The sequence below is a fragment of the Poeciliopsis prolifica genome, unplaced genomic scaffold, assembly GCF_027474105.1.
Source record: "Poeciliopsis prolifica strain line A6 unplaced genomic scaffold, Auburn_PproV2 SCAFFOLD026, whole genome shotgun sequence".
NCBI classification, from domain to species: domain Eukaryota; kingdom Metazoa; phylum Chordata; class Actinopteri; order Cyprinodontiformes; family Poeciliidae; genus Poeciliopsis; species Poeciliopsis prolifica.
This window is the reverse complement of record NW_026562401.1, coordinates 187819-206414: the sequence shown is the minus strand read 5'-3', so window position 1 is coordinate 206414 and position 18596 is coordinate 187819. Positions and strand designations below refer to the sequence as shown.

The 18596-nt window shown below is 40.0% G+C and overlaps 1 protein-coding gene across 4 annotated transcripts in view; it reads right to left on the bottom strand.

Moving 5' to 3' along the window:
- kmt2bb (lysine (K)-specific methyltransferase 2Bb) overlaps nucleotides 1–18596 on the bottom strand; it is a 33340-nt gene that overhangs the window by 2730 nt on the left and 12014 nt on the right. For all 4 annotated transcript variants that reach the window (XM_055047964.1, XM_055047966.1, XM_055047965.1 and 1 more), the window contains 25 exons: nucleotides 18299–18424; nucleotides 16651–16764; nucleotides 16375–16521; nucleotides 16197–16289; nucleotides 16003–16120; nucleotides 15771–15884; nucleotides 14060–14244; nucleotides 13755–13856; nucleotides 11416–11526; nucleotides 11202–11278; nucleotides 10849–11063; nucleotides 10664–10767; nucleotides 10438–10575; nucleotides 10130–10288; nucleotides 9921–10038; nucleotides 9738–9816; nucleotides 8809–8969; nucleotides 8373–8534; nucleotides 5324–8285; nucleotides 3882–3982; nucleotides 3592–3729; nucleotides 2912–3164; nucleotides 2583–2690; nucleotides 1303–1386; nucleotides 32–161 (listed from right to left, as the gene is read on the bottom strand). In XM_055047964.1, the coding sequence (XP_054903939.1) occupies nucleotides 32–161; nucleotides 1303–1386; nucleotides 2583–2690; nucleotides 2912–3164; nucleotides 3592–3729; nucleotides 3882–3982; nucleotides 5324–8285; nucleotides 8373–8534; nucleotides 8809–8969; nucleotides 9738–9816; nucleotides 9921–10038; nucleotides 10130–10288; nucleotides 10438–10575; nucleotides 10664–10767; nucleotides 10849–11063; nucleotides 11202–11278; nucleotides 11416–11526; nucleotides 13755–13856; nucleotides 14060–14244; nucleotides 15771–15884; nucleotides 16003–16120; nucleotides 16197–16289; nucleotides 16375–16521; nucleotides 16651–16764; nucleotides 18299–18424 (6099 nt within the window). The remainder of the gene's footprint in view (nucleotides 1–31; nucleotides 162–1302; nucleotides 1387–2582; nucleotides 2691–2911; nucleotides 3165–3591; nucleotides 3730–3881; nucleotides 3983–5323; nucleotides 8286–8372; nucleotides 8535–8808; nucleotides 8970–9737; nucleotides 9817–9920; nucleotides 10039–10129; nucleotides 10289–10437; nucleotides 10576–10663; nucleotides 10768–10848; nucleotides 11064–11201; nucleotides 11279–11415; nucleotides 11527–13754; nucleotides 13857–14059; nucleotides 14245–15770; nucleotides 15885–16002; nucleotides 16121–16196; nucleotides 16290–16374; nucleotides 16522–16650; nucleotides 16765–18298; nucleotides 18425–18596) is intronic.

The window sequence follows — 18596 nt, the reverse complement described above, 5'->3', positions numbered from 1 at the left end:
TGAAAATGGTCATAGAGGAGAGTCGCCCTACCTTGCCATCGTAGTACTTCTCTCTTTTGTCGGTGAGCACTGAGCGGATGACGATGCCGGCGTACTCGATGACCATCTCCCCTGCTTCAATGTTCCTTTTGCAAAACAGGCCGCGCCCGTGAATCGCAGACCTGCATTGACAAGGGGAATACGTCAGAGGGAAAAAAATGTGTTTGGGATTCTGCATGAAAAAGTTTACAATTCCTCGTAGATCCCATGTAGATTCCTCCGAATCAAGATGCTTATTTCTTTTGTGAAGGCAGAGAGGATTGCAACAACATGACTGACAACACGTATTAGATGACATATTAATACTTTTCACAATTGTGAAGTAATTGAGGATGTACCCAGCCCTATTCTTACTACACACTATGAGACATTTTCTTGCATAAAAACTAAATGCTGACAACTTAATTTTCCTTCTTGTATTGACCTCTACAAAATGTGCTACATTCAATCCAGATATTTAAATGAATATCCTCATTAAAGGATCATATTTATTTATACATATTTTATTGAAATGTGAACATTCAGAAAGCTTGATGAACAAATATGGATTTATTTACTGAACAGAGACACTTTTGACTATAAAAATGTGACCTGTTTTTGTCATACAATTCCCTTCAGTATTTTGACCTCATCTGCACAGAGCGCTTTGATCAGCACTGCTTGTTTTCAAATGCTCTCATAATTAAATTTAACTTGACTTGTAGTTTTAATTATGTAAGCTCAGTAACATCAATAGATATGCACAATACATAGAATGCCAGTGGTCATTGCAATATTAGCATGGGCATTATCACAAATCCAAGCGACTGCTTGGAAGCTATAATGATTACATTTGAAGTGCTTTGCTTTCATGTTCTGAATAAGCCAAATATTAAAATATCTGAAAATGTCCATACTGGATGGATATATTTAGCGGCAGAGATGCCAATACTCTCAAAAAAAACCGAAGAAGCAGAGTCTTGGCAGAGTTCACATAATGTCAAACTACTGAAACCATAAGCACATTATTATCTTACTTCAATGGAGGTTTCACCAAAAAGGCTGACCTTTAAATTTGAACACTTCTGAATAAGATGTCTGTTTTACCTGGAACAGAAAGACATCTGGTTTTATGAAAAACAAGACTGCTGGTTCTATGTACGATTATTTGGCCGAAGTAAAGTTCCACCGTTTTTCTTCACTGATCACCGTTTGTTTTTCCAGATGTTGCATTCGAGCAACCTTAAGCAATAAAACCATGTTGGGTTTGTAGAAGCAGCTGACCTGTAGACTCCAACTGCCTCCTTGGACGTCCTTTCCAGGTGTCTGAAACGCATGGCCATAGGCAGCTCCAAACTGGTAGCCCGTCTGAGAGAAGGAACAAGAAAATATTTACATTTACACCTCTGTGCTATTTATTTTATTGGATATCCAACAATATCTAATCAGCCGAATATTGCAGTTCTAATATTTTATCTTAATTTTATCTTGACAACTTCTGATTAGAGGTTTGATTTTTTTTTTGTTTGTTTTTTTTACCCAATTGATTAAATGGATGTAACTCACATTACACATTTCCAGCCAATAAATCCATCACTCAATAACATGCGCATGTTAGAATTTATAAAAACATTTGAGAATTAGTTTCAGTTTATATTAACAGTGTTTATTTTATTTAAATGAAAAAATATATTTCTGTAGTCAGGCTGAAAAAACTAAACAAAATAGGAAATCAATATCAGCCTTGGAGATGTTTGTTTTTAAAAATACTGAGACGAAATATGGCGATCCATACAACACTTTTACATGATTCTTTTATTTGCTGATAAGCCATTCTATAAACAGCAAAGCTCAGAGTGTGCAAGTTAAGATTCAGTCTTGGTTAGTAAAGGTAAAACAGAGGTATGATGTATCGGCATCAGCCGATATTAATCCTTTTTTTACATACTGGTATCGAGGCGATAAGTAAAACTGGGCCGACAGCAACAAGTTATTTTTATTTCTTCTTTTTTCCTTTTGACTTTGTGCAACTTTTGTTCTGTGCAAACAAGAGCAGAAATAGATAGTTTTTATATTTCCAGAACCAGCACAGTTTGTGACGGGGGTGTTTCACTGAACAGAGATGCAATGCCAGCGTTTTCATTGTTGGGGTGTTAAAAAGGTAGTGATATACATATAATATAGAAAATATATGACAATGAGTCATATCTGCAATTTTTATATCAAATATCGACCCAAATTTTTATATCATTGAATCCCTACAAATTAACTGACTTAACTTCAAAACTAAAAGACCCACATTGCATGTGCTAATGTAAAATAAACATCCTAAAACAAACTTGTTTTTAAGTCCAGCAATAAATGCAATTTATTTGTCTTAAAAATTGGTCACAATTTAAACATGGCCGATGTTTTAACCAGTTCCGCTGAGGGTGATCAGTGTTCCAAGAACTGTGACCACCAACACACCGGCCAGCTCTCCATTTGGCCGTAATGTCTGCACGCTGATAAGTTTCATTCTGATTCTCAAAGATCTAACATGAAGTACAATGGTAATACAAGACCTTGTGGACTTCAAAAGTACTTCATCTTCCTCATCATCATAAGGGCCAATGTCGGGAAGCTGTCTGTGCTGAGAAGCCAGGAAGTTGAACATATCAAATGTAGACTTCCTGTGAAAACACACAATGTGACACATCATCTAAACAAACACTGTCATGGCGAACTTGTTTTATTGAAACCACACCAAGATAAAACTATCTCGTCACACATCTGCTTAGAAAAAATATGTCAACATTTGTTCTGTGCAAACAAGAGCAGAAATAGACTAGTTTTTACATATCCAGAACCAGGTCAAAAGGGAAATGCTAGTAAATCTATTAAGCAGTTATACCTGACATAGAGCTCAGAGCGGGCGCAGCCGGTGGGATTGACGGGCAGATCGTCTTCCTGGCTGAACTGTTTGAAGAAACGGAAAGTATGTCGCTGACAGCGGTGGGCTCCTTCAAGTTGCTCCAGCAAAAACAGAATGGCGTCGTGGACCAGCCCCAGCATGCGGGCGCCTGTGATCTTCTGAAAAGTTAGGGGTCTGAGTCTTGCGATTGCTCGGGCTTCCTGTACACCATCAATTACTGCTTTCCAGGCCACTGGTGGGAAGCAATGAGAGAGAAAAAATGACATCAAGCCATGACAAAACCATACAATTCAAGGGAGTATGGCTTAAAGCTAAGACTGACTATGTCAGGGAGTCACTGATGTTTTTGAGGGAGTAACTGATGTTCTGGGTGTGTTTCTCTTGAAAAAGCTTCAGAGATATCAGAGAAAATGCTGTAATAAATTCTTAGAAATGTCGAGAGGTTTTAGTAAAAATGTGCATCACACTTCCAAAAAGACTGGAAATGGGTCCTCCTGGTGTTTTTCAGCAAGATAATAATCCAAAACATACAATGAAGATTAATAAAAACATCCATAGATCCTACAAAAACCTGTGTGGTACGCTAAAGAGAAGGGATGCAAACCAGGACGACCTGTAGATTACAACTGTGAAAGGTCATTCCTCATGACTTTTCTTACCTTCAACGCTGTCTGCCTCCACACTGAAACCGTCGTCGCTGGTAATCTCAAACCGCAGATGCGGCTGGTCTTTGTTCGTTGGACATTCCTCGTCATCATCGGATGGCGTCGGTTCATCATCTGATGTGGAAGCAGAACCTGAAAGCCACATTTCACACAGCTCATTTGTCATTGTGGAAGTCCAAGTCCGACTGTTGTACTTTCAGAAAACGTTTTGAAGGGCACCGCAGTATCAGTTCCACAAACTACCATTTAAATATGAGAAAACGCCTGGATTGTGTCTGGAATACCTGAGTATTTCTTCCAGTCGGTCAGATTCATGTGACCCACCGCCTCCCTTGCTTGCTGTTTTCCTGGTTCACCCTGATACAAGAAGCTCCTGGGCTCAGATCTGGGGCGAAAAAGAGGAATCTCTCTTCAAAACAAACTTAATATATTTACTGCATCAACACAATATAGTCGCAGAAATTTAAAAGGTTTTTATCGTTCATTATTTGTTACTGAGAAATACAAACCACAAAACTCTTATTTTAATTTTACGTCTCCAGATGCATTTCTTAATATGCTTTGAAATGTGTTTCTATGTATAAGATGTGAAACAGAGACTTGCAATAAAAACTGTCAAAAACTTTGTCCTTTAGCCTCAGACATTCTGATACAGAAATGAGCAAAAGGCAGAAGAAAGTGGGGATTTTTCAGAGTCAGACAACTGTGCTTTCTACTGTTTGACCGAAAACATAATGTTTGTAAATGTCTTTGTGTTCACATCATACCAGAGACGAACACAAGCTGCCGACTGCTTCCTGCTGCACAAGCAGCTAATGAAAATAAACAGCCAGCATTTAGCTGGAACTTTTGAGCAAAAGGCCGCAGCCTGCACAGCTTCAAGCAATGCAGCTGAGCTGTTAGCAAACTTCTTCTTTATTGCATGAACTCATCAAAATTAATTTAGCCACAACTTCCTTCCAGCCTTCACAAGAGCCTTAAATATACACCACTTCATCAAATATCCACATATTCAAGATATTGATTGGGGATAACTCTAACCCATCCCAAAATATTGCTAAAAATGAAAACATTACTTATTTTTATCCATTTGCCTTTTTCTGCAAATGTTAATTAATGAAATAGTTTGTTGCTTATAGAGTTAAATTTACATTTTACAGCAAGATATACACATAAGTTTTAAACTAGTGAAACTAAAAAGTGCTGCTTTTAATTTATGTCCAGAGCTGAATATGCTAAAATCTTAACGTTGAATAACATTCAGTTAAAAAAAAAAAAGGCAGCTCGTTAAAACAGGCTGAGAGCATGTGATTCAAGTCGTACATATTAACTTATTAAATGTACTTAAATCAAGTTTGTCAAATTGAGCAAGCCTAATAAAATCTCTTGGCAAATGTTCTTTGGACAAAATGTTCTGTTATTTTGTTCTTCTTTTAATAGCTAAAGTTAAACCCAAAATTAGTCAACAAGTTAATATGCAAGACTTATATGCTCTCAGCCTGTTTTAATGAGCTGCTTTTTTTTTAAATTCTGATATTTGGCGTATTAATATTTAAAATTATTTTCATTCAAGTGAAATGTTTGCTCCCAATAGAATAACAAATGTAGCAATATCAAACCCCTTTTTATAATTACTGACTAGCTTTTTCATTACAAAAAAAAAGAACAAGATTATAAAAAAAAAAACTAGAATTCAAGGTTTCAGTGTCAGTGAATAAAAACTCACCCTGAGCTATCAGAATCACTCATATGCTCGTCCTTCAGTTCATCCACGTTCAGGACCCCCTTCACTGTTGGGGTTTTGATGCGGACCCCTGAGGCTCTGCTGGACGCGCTTGGAAGAACCGGCTTCCTGGACTCCTCCTCTTCACTGATGGTCTCAGGTGGTAAGAAGTCAACTTTACACTTCTTGGTGACGATGCGGTCCGAGAGCGAAGACACTCTCTTCATGCGAACGTGAGAACGAGGGCGAGGCGCCGGAGGTGGGGGCGGCGGCGGCGGTGGGGCTGGTGGTGAGGGAGAACGTGGCGACACGGGAGGCTCAGGTTCAATTAGCAGGCCGGGAGGTAAAACTATCGATGATGGACTCATTGTCCGGAGCCCGCTCCACTTAGGGGTGTAGTTACTCGCCATCGCTTGGTTGATGATGGCCTGGGCGCTCTCGGCAGGACTCGTCGGGACGTTTTCAGTGGACAAGGCAGGCTGTCCCGCAGCCTTGGAGGACTTGGATTTTCTGGATGAACCTGACTCTTTCTTCTTCTTTGGTTTTTTCATCTCCGAGACCGTCTCGTCTTTTGGAGTTTTTGTGTTTTTTCTGGACTTTTTCGAATTTGTAGAGGCCACGGGACCGTTGGCGTTGTGAGCAAGCAGCTGTGTAACGGTGGCTGGGTTCTGAGCTGCTGGTGTGGAGGGAGCAGGAACTGATGTCACGCTGGCGGCGGCTGCCGGAGCCGTCATACTCCCAGCTGCGGCGAGAGTGGCTGAAAGAGCGTTGCTCTGCAAAAGGCTGGCGATCTGAGTGACACAGTTAAAGGATGGGGAGAGAGGAGTGGGCAGCTGGAAGGTGTTGCTCTCGGGGTTCTTTACGAAGATCTGCCCGAGGCGGTTGACCAGCAGCACATGAGGCGTGGGATCGACATTCGGACCGCCAACCTCCTTCACTGTGAGGATGGCGTGGCCCGGTAACGCCTGGGGCAACACGGGCTGGTGGGGTTCAATGGCTGGCCTTGGAGTGGAGAAGCTGATGGAGATGTTGTGACTGGGCGCGGCTTCCTTCTGCACAGTGGAGGAGCTGAACCCGTTTAAGACTACAGGAGCGGAGGTGGTCTGCAGCGGTGGCATGGTGGCTGAACTCTGCAGCCCGGGAAGAGTCGATACAGAACCAGAGGAAGAAACAGTGGTGACAGAACTGAACGGCTGTGTTTGAGTGGAAAACAGAGCTGCACAGGTTTCAGTTGGGGAGCCAGCCCCTATTGCGACTGGTAGTGGTGGGTCATTTTGAGGGTCGTTCAGGTGGGTTTGGCTAATAGCTTCTACAGGAGTGAGGGTTGTTAGCTTAGTGGACAAAGGTTCAATGCAAGGGAAGCTAGGAGATTCTTGAGGTACCGTCACGGGCTGAAGTGTAATACTGGTCAGAGGAGGTTGATTGAAATCTGGTAAACAAGAATACACCTCAAGAGAATCTACAAGACATTGCGAGGGGTTTTGAGCATCCGTAGACAAAAATGGGGAGGGCTGGAGGAGGCCTAACATGGGGCTCTGGTTACTCTCGGCTGAATCCAGCAGATTAGGTGCTATGTGGTTGATCAAAACAGCAGAGCCCTCAGCTGAAGAAGCCAAGTTGGGACCTTCAGACTTCTGGACTACAGAGGTTTCAGGCTCTTGATTTTCAGTTTCTTGTAAAACCGGAAGTAGTTCAGTAAAACTTGAGCTGCCCTCGCATTTCTCAAGTAGAAGAGGCGCTTCAGAGGCAAAACCTAAACTGGAACCGGACAACAAGTCCTCTGAATATGACGTCTCAGGCACCTTAGTGAGTAAGTTTGGAAGAGACTCAACAACTGGAGAAGGAAGTATAGATTCCCGATCTACTGAAGGAGTGCTTGTGGTGTCACAGGACAGCGGTGGACATGGGGTGGGATGATCACTTGTACTTTTTCTGGCAACTGAAGGTTCTGATGGCTTATTATCAAATGACAGATTAGCTAATCTTGAGCTGTTTATAATTTTAGGAGGACTTTTACTGTTATGGGTTTTCCCTTGTATCTGATTTTTCCCGGGGCCATCAACTTTCTGGGCATCATCAGTGGCTGCTACACTCGCGTCACTCTCAGTACCATCATCTATCCCGTCCAGTTGAGCCAAGGGCCGGGTAGAAGAAGAAGAGGAAGGAGACTTGGATCGATCTTTGGATACCGGGCAGCTGACTACAGTTCGTGAGAAGTTTAAATAGTGCTCCATATCATCATCCGAAGAGGTGCTTCCCAGGTCTTCCTTTGCTGAGGCAGCAGAACGTGGAAGATTTGGAACGAGGGGTTTCCTCTTATGTACTTCTTTGGTTCTTCCCCAAAACTGCTCCGAATCGTCACCTTCGACCACTATCTGCCCCCCGCAGTTCATAGCCACTCCTTCATTCAGAAGTGTTTCTTCAATCTCGAGTTCTGTCCGCATCTCTTCACCCAGACTAATACTGGAATCTCGATGAAAGGAGCCAAAGGGAAACTGGTTGTCGTTCTTGTCTAAATCTCCATGGGGTGAAGCACCGTTGGTGGGAGAGACGTCCTCAGGCTCTGGTGAAGCTAAAAAGTTGTGTGGCACCTCGACCGAGTCTGAACCACTCAGATCAAACGAGAGGCGGTTTCTGGGCAGCTGCTGCGCGGAGGCTGTGCTGTCCTGCCAGTGAGACTGAGGGAAGAATGAAGTGGAGCGGACTGAGGGAGCGTTTCTACCTCCGACTGAGCGGGATGAGTTCATCATGTTGTCTGAAACACCGATTGGAAACAAGGGGGAGGTGGGGTGAGCAGATTTGCCAGCACGGAGTGTAATGGGTCCGGTTAATGAAGCCACGGGAGTGGGGGACATGTGACTCCTTAGGGACGGGGTCTGTGAGTGTGGGCTGTGACGGCGAGCTCTTCGTGTCTCTTCCAGATCACTTATGGTCAGGATGTGGTGAGGTTTTGTCTGGATTACACCTAAACAGAAAAAAGACAGGATTGGACTATTTATTTTTCTGGGTAGTGTACAAACATTTACATGTGATCTTTAAAAAACGAACAGACCTGGGCTTGGCAGAGGACGGGACAAACCTCCAGCTGGCCTCCGATGAAGGGGATGATTGGGAACTTTTGGTTTTGTACCCTGATCAGACTTTGTGGGAAGACCTGGAACAAGAGACTCCTCTGTTTGGGTTTCTGGATCCTCAACCTCCTGGGCTGCACACTCTGAAGATTCATACCAAACATTTGAGACCATATAAGCTTCTACTACATTGCTATTGTTTGCACAATTTTCCACATTTCCTACGAAAACTGCATATTTTTTTCCTACATTACACATTTGACATTACTGTAGGGTTAGTTTTTCTTTGCCACTGCTATCTTTAAATTTAACTGCATGCTTCTGTTTTCCAGCTGAATTTTTCCATTAAGGGTCAGCAGAAGAAATTAAGTTTCAATTCCGCTTTGGAAAACACTTTTTCATCGGCACATCACACACCAGGTAGCTGACGTGGACTGTGAGCAATAGTGTGGTTGTCTCCTTGGTCAGGCATTTCTTCAACAGGCTTCTCTGGTACGACAGGCCGGACCTCCCGAATTTTACACGTGTATCTGCACCGTCGTAGAGGGTTCAATGTACTCCAGTACCACCGGGAACACCTGAAAACAGATGTTCTAAAGTTAGTGTACCATTTCAACAAAATTAATTCATAAATTAGTTATGCATGCAAGGATGATGAAAACAATGGAAATGCAGCAGGCAGGGAAGCTCTTAATTTGAGCTGGAAGAGGAGGCGAGAGACTCACAATTGGAGACCAAATCATTAGTTTTTGAAATTGATTGAGGCTGGGGCATATGGACGGACAGAAGTTATGTAAGCTCAGCGTTTTGGCGTCTTGTGCCACGTCTGTGGATTCTTTAGTGAAAAATTTAACTTTTTTCCAACTCGAATTTTATGGTTTTACGTGACTGAAGACTCAACGTGCAATAACAGTTTATCCCCATGAAACAAATACACACAGTTCAGATTGTGCTGAAAAAATGGATACTACATACGGCAACATTAATGGTTTTTATAAATATAAAAGGTAAAATTATTTTTTTTAAAAACCATAGATAAACTCAACACCATAATCCTGTCATGAAATCTTCAGAGGCTGAATTTTAGATTTTCACTGTTATGTCAAACTGAAAATCATGAGCAATAAAAGCTTTAAATATATCATTGTTTGTGTAATGAATATACATAAATCAAGTTTCAGTGAATAATAAAAATAAAATTAATTTAGATCATTCTTGATTTCTTGAATTGTACCTCTATATGCTTTTATTTGATTTATTCACCAATTTATTTTAATTTACATATTTTTGCAGCAAATGTGCTTTTCAGATACACTTAAAAGTTCAAAAGGTAAATTGCAACTTACTGAAAACCGACAGGAAACAGTTTGCCTTTGTTGGCAGATAGTTCAGACAGCATACCCAACTTGTCAATCTGCAGAGAACCTGCAAAGAAACAAAAGGAATATCAATTATTACGCTAAATTCACACAACATAGCCGAATAACATAAGGAGAGCAATAAGATCAGATAAAATTAGAAGTATTTACCAATCATCACATTGATCAGTTCAGGTTCTAATCCAGTCAGGAACTTTCTACGAAGGCTGATCCCTTCAAAATCCACATAGACTCTGCGGTTTACTTCAAACTCTTGACCAGTTATCATCTGTACAACAGAAGAAAGTTAGTTTAGCGCCACAGGTCGAAATGGTTGCTGCATCCAAAAGGAGACATTCATAGACAGGTTTAGGACTTACCCTGCCGGTGATGAGCTGTCGATGTTTGTGGCAATATACCTTTTTATCATCCTGGAACACACATTGCCGCGAGCGCGCACACATGAAATGGTAGTTGCTTTGACATGATGTCAGACAGCAGCCCACTGTGGCACCAGTCTGATTACAGCGCTCACACCGCTTAGGAAAGATGGAGAGGAAAAACAAAACATTACGCTGAGTCAACTTTCCTACAAATAAATATATTCCTTTGCTGCTCTGCATATACACATAGATTTCTATTCATTTTGCTTCAGTACATTTAGAAATATACAAATCCGTTTACTGACCATCAATCGCCCCCTTGTCACGGCGCTGTGCACATGCAGCAGAGAGCCATTGTCTTCTTCAAATACCTCAGCAGACCATAAACAGCAGTTGACATGGGCCCACTCATTCTGGCCCAGGTAGAGCAGCCTCCCAGCTTCCTACAGGTACACAAACACAGAGCACTAAGTTACCTGGTAACACAGCTAGACCAGTTATTAAAAAAATGCAAATTACTGCATTTCCTACATTGGGTTTGAGGTCTCCATATTTTTGGCACAGAGAGCACTGCCTTTCATCATCTTTTGACCACCCTGTGTCCAAGTCAGCTTTGGAAAGTCTGCCTCTTTTCCCTATGAAAACAACAAATATGACCACTTTGAGCCCCAAGCACTCACAAAACCTCCAACATGACCTCAGAATGACAGACTTGCCTTTGAGTTTGGCTGCTCGGCTATTTTTGAAGTGGTTTTGGCTCGCCGAGTCCCCCGGCATGGGGGTAGCTGCCTCCTCCTCCTTTATGTCCAAGCTTTGCTGTTCGTTGTCATCCTGAAGGAGGCCCAGCGGAGGCCTGGTCTCCTTCCTCTCCTGCCACTGGGCATAAACATGCTCTGTCGTGGGAGGGTGAACAGCTGTCGACAGCATCCCTCTAAACAAGAGACCAAAAACATTTACTTGCAGCCATGAAAATACTGAAATGAACAGACACAAATGCAGGAAGACTGAAGACAGTAAGTCTCATTTTAAAGTACCAATTTGTGACAAAACATATATAATCACTACTCACGCTGGTACATCTTTGGTAGAAAGGTTCCACAACTTTGGGTCTTGGCTGTTAAACCAGTTAAACACCTCTTCAAGGAGCTAAAAAGAAATAAAATTTTAATTTCTATTTTTACACAAAATCACAACAATACAGACCTTTTTGCTTTAAGAGCAAAACAAATTACCCTCCGTGCACGACTAAAGGAAACTGAAGTGAACTCTGCAACTCGGAGTACCTTTAGGTAGTAAGAGCGTGCCAGGGCAGTGGGTCTTTGCTCCTCTGGGAGATGGTCTTCTTGCTCCAGCCTTTTTCGTATCACTTGAACCACATCTTCATGAAACATTTTCTATTCAAGACAACAACACCAGGATTCACTTAGCCAAGAATGTTACCATGTGTAGTTGATGCACGCCATGAAAATTCTTAACATTCAGAACATTTGAAAAGAAAACAAACATAGGCTTTATTGTCGGTTTGTTGCTTAAATCACCTAACGAAACAATTATTTAGACTCTTCAGGACTTCAAAGCACTATTTTATGAATCATATGAATCAATCTAAATCTTTTGTATTATAAAATCTGTAATGTCACATCTGAACTGGATTACCATGCGTCAGAGTGGATACATAAATTAAAAAAAAAACTCCAGAAGTGTTTTCCGTAAGCTCAGCAGCAGTGATGGTCTGTTAGGTTTAGAGGGATGTGAGGATCTAAAAAATGCTGACGAGCCTCCAACAGAGATTATGATGCCATTTCTGATTATTATAAATTGTATGATGACTTATAACTATCATATGATGATTACTTATTTTGAGTAATCATCATATGATGATTATTTATTTTGAGTAATCATCATATGATGATTATTTATGATGGTCTTCACTCCACAACCAATTCTATTTTTATAATATGACTCAGATAGATATGCTTCTTCTTCCTCTATATTCAACATGGATAAAAAAAAAAAAAAAATTAAAAACCACAGGTAAGATGTTGAAGTTATGAGTTACAGTAGTACCACAAGGCAGTGAAGAGAGGCAGGGATATTTACACAACCTAAGACAACTTTGGTCTTTGTAAGATAGTTAGTCTTCACTACTTGCAGAGAAACGCTACAAGAGCAACACAGTCCTTCAGCTGATACTTTAGTTTAGTGGTACGTAGTCAACGTACCACTAAACAGCCAGGTTTGTCTATTTACCAGAATACCAGTTGGTCAGAGTTGTTGGGACGGGCAGCATTGTATCAGAGCATCTGATTACTCTCGGTTTAGCAGCAAGATGGTAAACTTCCATAATAACAATCTGTCCTTCAGACAGGATAAAGCTAACTTGCAGTATCCCCTCTGCTCATAAAACACAACTATGTGAATTTCGTGTAATGTGTGAACAGACTGGAACTTATTCTGGACACACATTAAATAGAGGAGGTATTATAGATGTACTTGTTACAGTATAATAAAATGATGAAAAATATACCCATTGCTATAAATAAAAATTTTAACATTTACGCTTGAGTTAAATGGATAACTGATGAATTTCCAAACAATAAGGGTGCATGATACAAAATGTTCACATGGCTGTACATGAGTGATGCTCCTTGTGATTTGAAATTAAAACAAAGTTTTGCATCAGACAAAAGTGTCTCTTGTCTGGAGATGAGCAAAATGTTAGAAGTTGGAAAAACTGATCGAACAAATTAGCATAATTAACGGTAAAAAAGTAGATTCGTTTTAAATAAAAAAAAAAAACAACAACAAAAAAACAGCAATGTGAAATCTTTGTCTGATGACAAACCAATAAAAATCTGAGCATTTCAGCTAGAAGCACTCCCAACCACAGCCTTTGAAAATAATCTTTAAACATCACTGCAGCTAAAGCTTTATTCACCCTGATAATTTTATGCTGTCCACGCACAACCATGCAATTCTCCAGAAAAGTCTATGCCATTGTTCATTCAAATAAAACCACAAGAAAACGCATAAAAAACCAAGTACTTCACCATTGTTTTTTTAGGATCTGAAAAGGTGACCTCAATTAATGAACTGGAAAGCTACTTGTGCAAAGGCAGAAGTTGAGGTTCCATATAAAGAGCTGACAATGCTTATGAGAAGAAAATATTTGCAGATGTTTCCATTATAGAAAAGTACAAGATGATTTGCAAAATACCTCAAAAATCCTCTGACTTGACAGAATCCAGTGTGTTTAAGCTGAGGGACAGGTTGCCAAGAGGAACCTTTGCAGAATTGGGTTTTCAAAATTGAAACCACAAAACAACTTTAAAAAAAACCCAAAAACCTCTCAAACGTAAAACACTGACATGGTTGTGTAAGCATTTTTCAATATACAAAAGGTTTTTTTTATCAGTTCTGCATTTCTTACGATAATTGTCATGTCTTTCATAGACACAGTCTTACTGACGCAGTTTAAAACCACATAAACTTTGAACGTCCGCCTTTGAAAGCATCTGATCTTTATACCCTAGGTACCAGTCGTACATTTGCAAGGAATTTCAATAGATTACTTAAATGTTGACATTAAAAAGTAATTTTAAAAAATGACTTCTGTACTCACTAGCGTGGTGTACAGTCCTTTGTCAAACTTTTTGCCAACGGCTCTGAGGTCACAGGCCGGCTGGTTTTCAACTCCATTGTCAGGGTCAACCCACTTTTCACACTGAAACAGAAACCATTGGACATATAGGACCAATACATTGAAAGGTTTCAGTGTCATCACTGTCCAACGAGCAAAGTATAAAACCCTTTTTAGAACAGAAACAGTCTAACACAATTTAAGATTAAAGATATTTTAAGCAAGTTTAAAAATACCTCATTTGTCACATGTTTCACTAATAAAGGAGGGGAAGTTTGGTCCACTACCTGAGAGCATGTGACAAGATGCTGGGTGAGAGTAGAGGAGAGCAGGCAAGCCAACACCTTCTCCACGCCGGCTCTGAGCTCAATGTACAGCAGCTCCCTCCAGGCGCTGGGCTGGGTGACGCTGCACGGCCGACAGGAATACACCACACTTTCTGGCAGGCTGGACAGGATCTCATATAATTCATCTGAAAGGGTTGACCAGTAAATCAGGGTCAAGTTTATAACAACTTTTTGTCTTGCAAACATTTCCTTAAATTCACAACCGCTCTTAACATTCTTAACCTACTACCATTTTAAAATAACCTAGTCAAAGTCCGGACCAAGCTTTCTAATCCACTGCAGAATGACTTAAATAATGATGCATGATAAATTAAAATGAGCTTGATCATTTCCATTTTGATGATATATATTTTTGAAGAGAAAATTTGTATACAGAGACTTCATAATCCATTTTATTTATCGCTACAGCTGTGTATGGTTTTAAGTTTCATTTCATTTATTATTTTTGATTCTTGCGTTTTATCTTGACTATTTAAAGTATCTTTCAGTTTGAATGTTAAACTTTACGTTTGTAAAGAGCGTTTATTGGTTTGTGATGGTGAACTTGCATTATTATATCGTTATCGATATAATAATGACGTTACGTTGCGTCAGCAGTCACTCTACTGTGCATCTCACTGTCAGAATGCTGGCAACAATACATTATTCTAACTAAACTATTTACGATTAGGATAATGAAATAATTTGCAACTCCCAGGAGTGCAAATCCCTTCTCTTTGCCCAGTGCAACTCCTGCATGCAGCTTTACCACATCTGCAATTGTCAGAGGTCTTGTCGTTAGCGCAGCGTCTCTGTACCTCACACTACATCCTGTACAACCTGCTGCATTTTTAATTTCTGAAGGCTTAGTTTATCACCTGCCACGAAGGGTACAGCTACATTGTTGTTTTCCCTCCAATTGTGACCGAACTAAGATTATTTTATTTTTCCCTAACACGTTAATATGAATTCTGTTTTTTGTTATACATTAGAAACTCACATTTTACGAAAACAATATTGCGCTGACCCTATTGCTCAACATGTTTGTTTTATTAAAAAGAACTGAACATGTCTCATTAAGAGCTGATGAATTTTCAGTGAATAAATTGCTTCTACATTGCTAGAAAATAATGTCTGATGTTAGGGCCATTTGCTCTCGTCATTTATCGACGTCATTTAATGCTGACGGGTCATTAAGATGAATCTCATTCACTAATGTCAATTTGGTAGCATAACTTATTGTATCACGCTGTGTTAAACAGTTGTAGTACACTGCTAGCTAATATTAAAAAATGTGGGAGAGTGTTTAAAGCCCAGCCCTTTCTGCAGTTAAGTCGAGCATTTGCAGTGCTATTAAATAATCCCTCTAGTAATAATGTGAAAATGGTCTCAAAACAACAGTTTTATGGAGACATATGCCAAGGAAACTGATGCTTTAACTGTAGCAAATAGTAGTTCTACAAAATACTGGCACCTTTTAAAAATTTCCTTTGCAAGAATTTTTTTTTTTACAGTCAAGCACTATTAGTCTCAGTCAATCATTCAAAATCCCAGTAAAACACAGTAGTTTGAAGTCATAGCTTTAAAAAAACATGCAAAAAAAAAAGGCATGTGTATGAAAATGAGTATCATTTACAAACACTAAAATATGATTTAATCCAATAAAAATCACCTGTTAGATCCTCACACTTGGCGTGTACCCAGTGGTTACAGGAGCCGCACTGCATCATTTGACTATCGTAGTCATTGTCTTCGTAACACTTGAAGCAGATTGGACAGTAATTACCTGAAAGAATCAAAGAAAAAAAAAGATGCATAATCAACAACATGAATGATTACGACCTAAAGCAGCAGCTGGTTAAATAATCAATCAATGCACTGGCAGAGCTCAACTCCCCCCTCACCCTGGTCGAAGAGGTTTGAACAGTCTGGACAGAGACCCTTGTCATGGTTCCAATCAGTATCCCAGGTCTTTCCAGGTGTCACACCGCAGCTTTTGCATCGAATGCAGGTTGTACAAACCTACAGGAAAACATCATATTAGCTGGAAAGAAAAAAAACCCTAAAAGTATTCAAGATAAAGCTTCCTAAAACTCACCCAGGCCTTCCTCTTCTTGTTTTGCTTGGGATAGTTTGGTCCCAAACAGGAAGCATGATAACAGTTCTGGCATCGATCACATTCCAGTAAAGGCTGGGAAACCAATGTGAAGACAAGGTTTATGGGGAAATGGTCTTAGAATTTCAGCAGTTAAATAAGCAATTTCATCACTTTGTACCTTGTTGAGTTTGTTCTTTCCTCCACACACGTGGCAGAACTTGCAGCGCCTGCAGCACCAATTTTCCTTATTCTCCTCCGATGGGCGATCCGCGGGTTCAAGGCAAAACTGGTGGAAGGGTTCACAGCATACTTGGCAGTACAACATCTGCAAAAATAAACAAAGTATGCTCCCTTCAAAAGAAAGTTCCCCAATACTGTTATAGCAGTTGAAATACAGAAGCTAACAGTTACCATTTTGCAAATTCAAACAGAGCAAAAAGAACTGAGCAGTCACCTCATGTTGTCCTTTACTGGCACAAAGGAAGCAGACATAGGGAGGCATGACAGGTGCAGAGGTCAATATACTTAAACCGCCCATATTCCAGACGTTCTCCAAGGTACAGTCCTCCTGAAGGTGAGACAATAAACAGCAACAATTACAGTTGTTATAAGTTCAGCACTCGCCACTGACCAACAGGAATACATATTACTTAAGAGTACACTCCAATTCAATTTTCAGTGAATAAATGGAAACAATTTGTTTGCAAAATTGTTTCCATCAGATTGGAATATAGTTTCTGTGTTGATTCCAGGTGAAGACCTGAAGTCAATAATTTGGTCACATGAAAGCAAATACTGACCCCTGCTGGGTAAAATTGAATAGCATTATCTTGCTCATTGGATTTCATAGGTGGATCTCAATAAATGAAAATGCTACTAAAATATGATGTACTACAGTAATCTTATTTGGGAATTGAAACACATGCTATACAGATTCATTCATTTTTTAATTAAATTGAAATATTACATAAGTGTAAAGAAAAAAGTAATCTTTAAAATAATTTTTTGTTTACATTGTATTCAACCATGGCTGAACAAGAAGAATAGACAGAAAGGGAAGACATGCAGAAATCGGGCTGGGGCAAAGAATCAAACCGACTCTAGGACTAAGCTCTAGGACTAAGCTGCATAACGCCCCAAAAAATATCTTTAATAAAGAAATTCTGTTACAACTTTGTTATGGCCAGCATAATTTTGGGGAGAACTGCTGACTCAGAAGTTGTCAGAGACCGTTTCTATAGCACTGCAAAGTTGATTGGGAATAAAAAGTAAGGAAGCAAAAGATGCATTTGCACTAGGGACAACTGGAGCCCTGCGAGGATTGTGAAGCAAAGCTCTTTCCAGAGTCCAAGGTAGATTAACTAGCTAGACCCTGGTGGACATGTTAGGCCATTCCTGCTTCAGAAATGGCTCAACATACTTTATACCAAAGCTGAAAAAGACTAGGAACAGTGGGCCAATGGTAATACTTTTAAAAAGAAAGTTTTACATTTCATTTGAAAATCAAGGTCCCAGAGCCTGACGGACAAGCGGAGAGAAAGACAATCAAAGCTGTTTGAGGTCGAGTGTGAAGCTTCCCGTCAATGATAACTCGGGAAGCCACATTATCTGTTGGAATCGGTCCACTGCCTTTCTTTAAGTCCAAAGTCATTCAAGCTTTCTGGAGATGCAGCTTTCATTTTCCAGCAGGATTTAGAACCTGCTCCCACCACCAACAACACCAACAACTTGTTTAATGACAAGGGTAAAGACCAATCAGATATCAAATTCTCCTGATCAAACCTTTACAGACAATTGTCAGTTTGGCTGAGTGCTGCAACCAAGCCTGGAGTTCATATCCTCCGCAAGACATGGACAGTTTTGTTTCTGCTTTAATGAAACTGAATTTAGGGTTTTCATTTAGTCTTTAACAAAAATTAAGCGGTTAATATAGACCCTTCAGTTAAATCAATTTATATATGAATTTTACTTTTTTCAATCAATTAACATGTATCTGTATATTTACATTCGTAACAGTAGAAGCTGCTTAAAGTCAAATGTAAGAAGCTTATTATTAAAAGAAAGCAATTGATACTGCACTGCAAGAAGAAATTTGTCTCAACCTTAAAGTCCACTCTGATTTTGTGACTTGGTTTAGAAGACTCGACTTCTCGCTGTTCAAATCCATGAGCAAGGGCAGCCAGGACACTGGGAGGAGTCTGCTCCAAAGAAACCTGAGATGAAAGAGCCTGAGAGAGAAAGCCAACATTAACAAAGACTTAAACTAAAACTTGCCTTTAATACTATTTTAAAAATATTATTCGAGTTGAAAACTTCTGCTTTGTCTGCCACAATTGTATTGATGAAGTAAATCACAAATCCACCAAGTTCAGCAGCAACGATTGAGAGCCAAAGACCTTT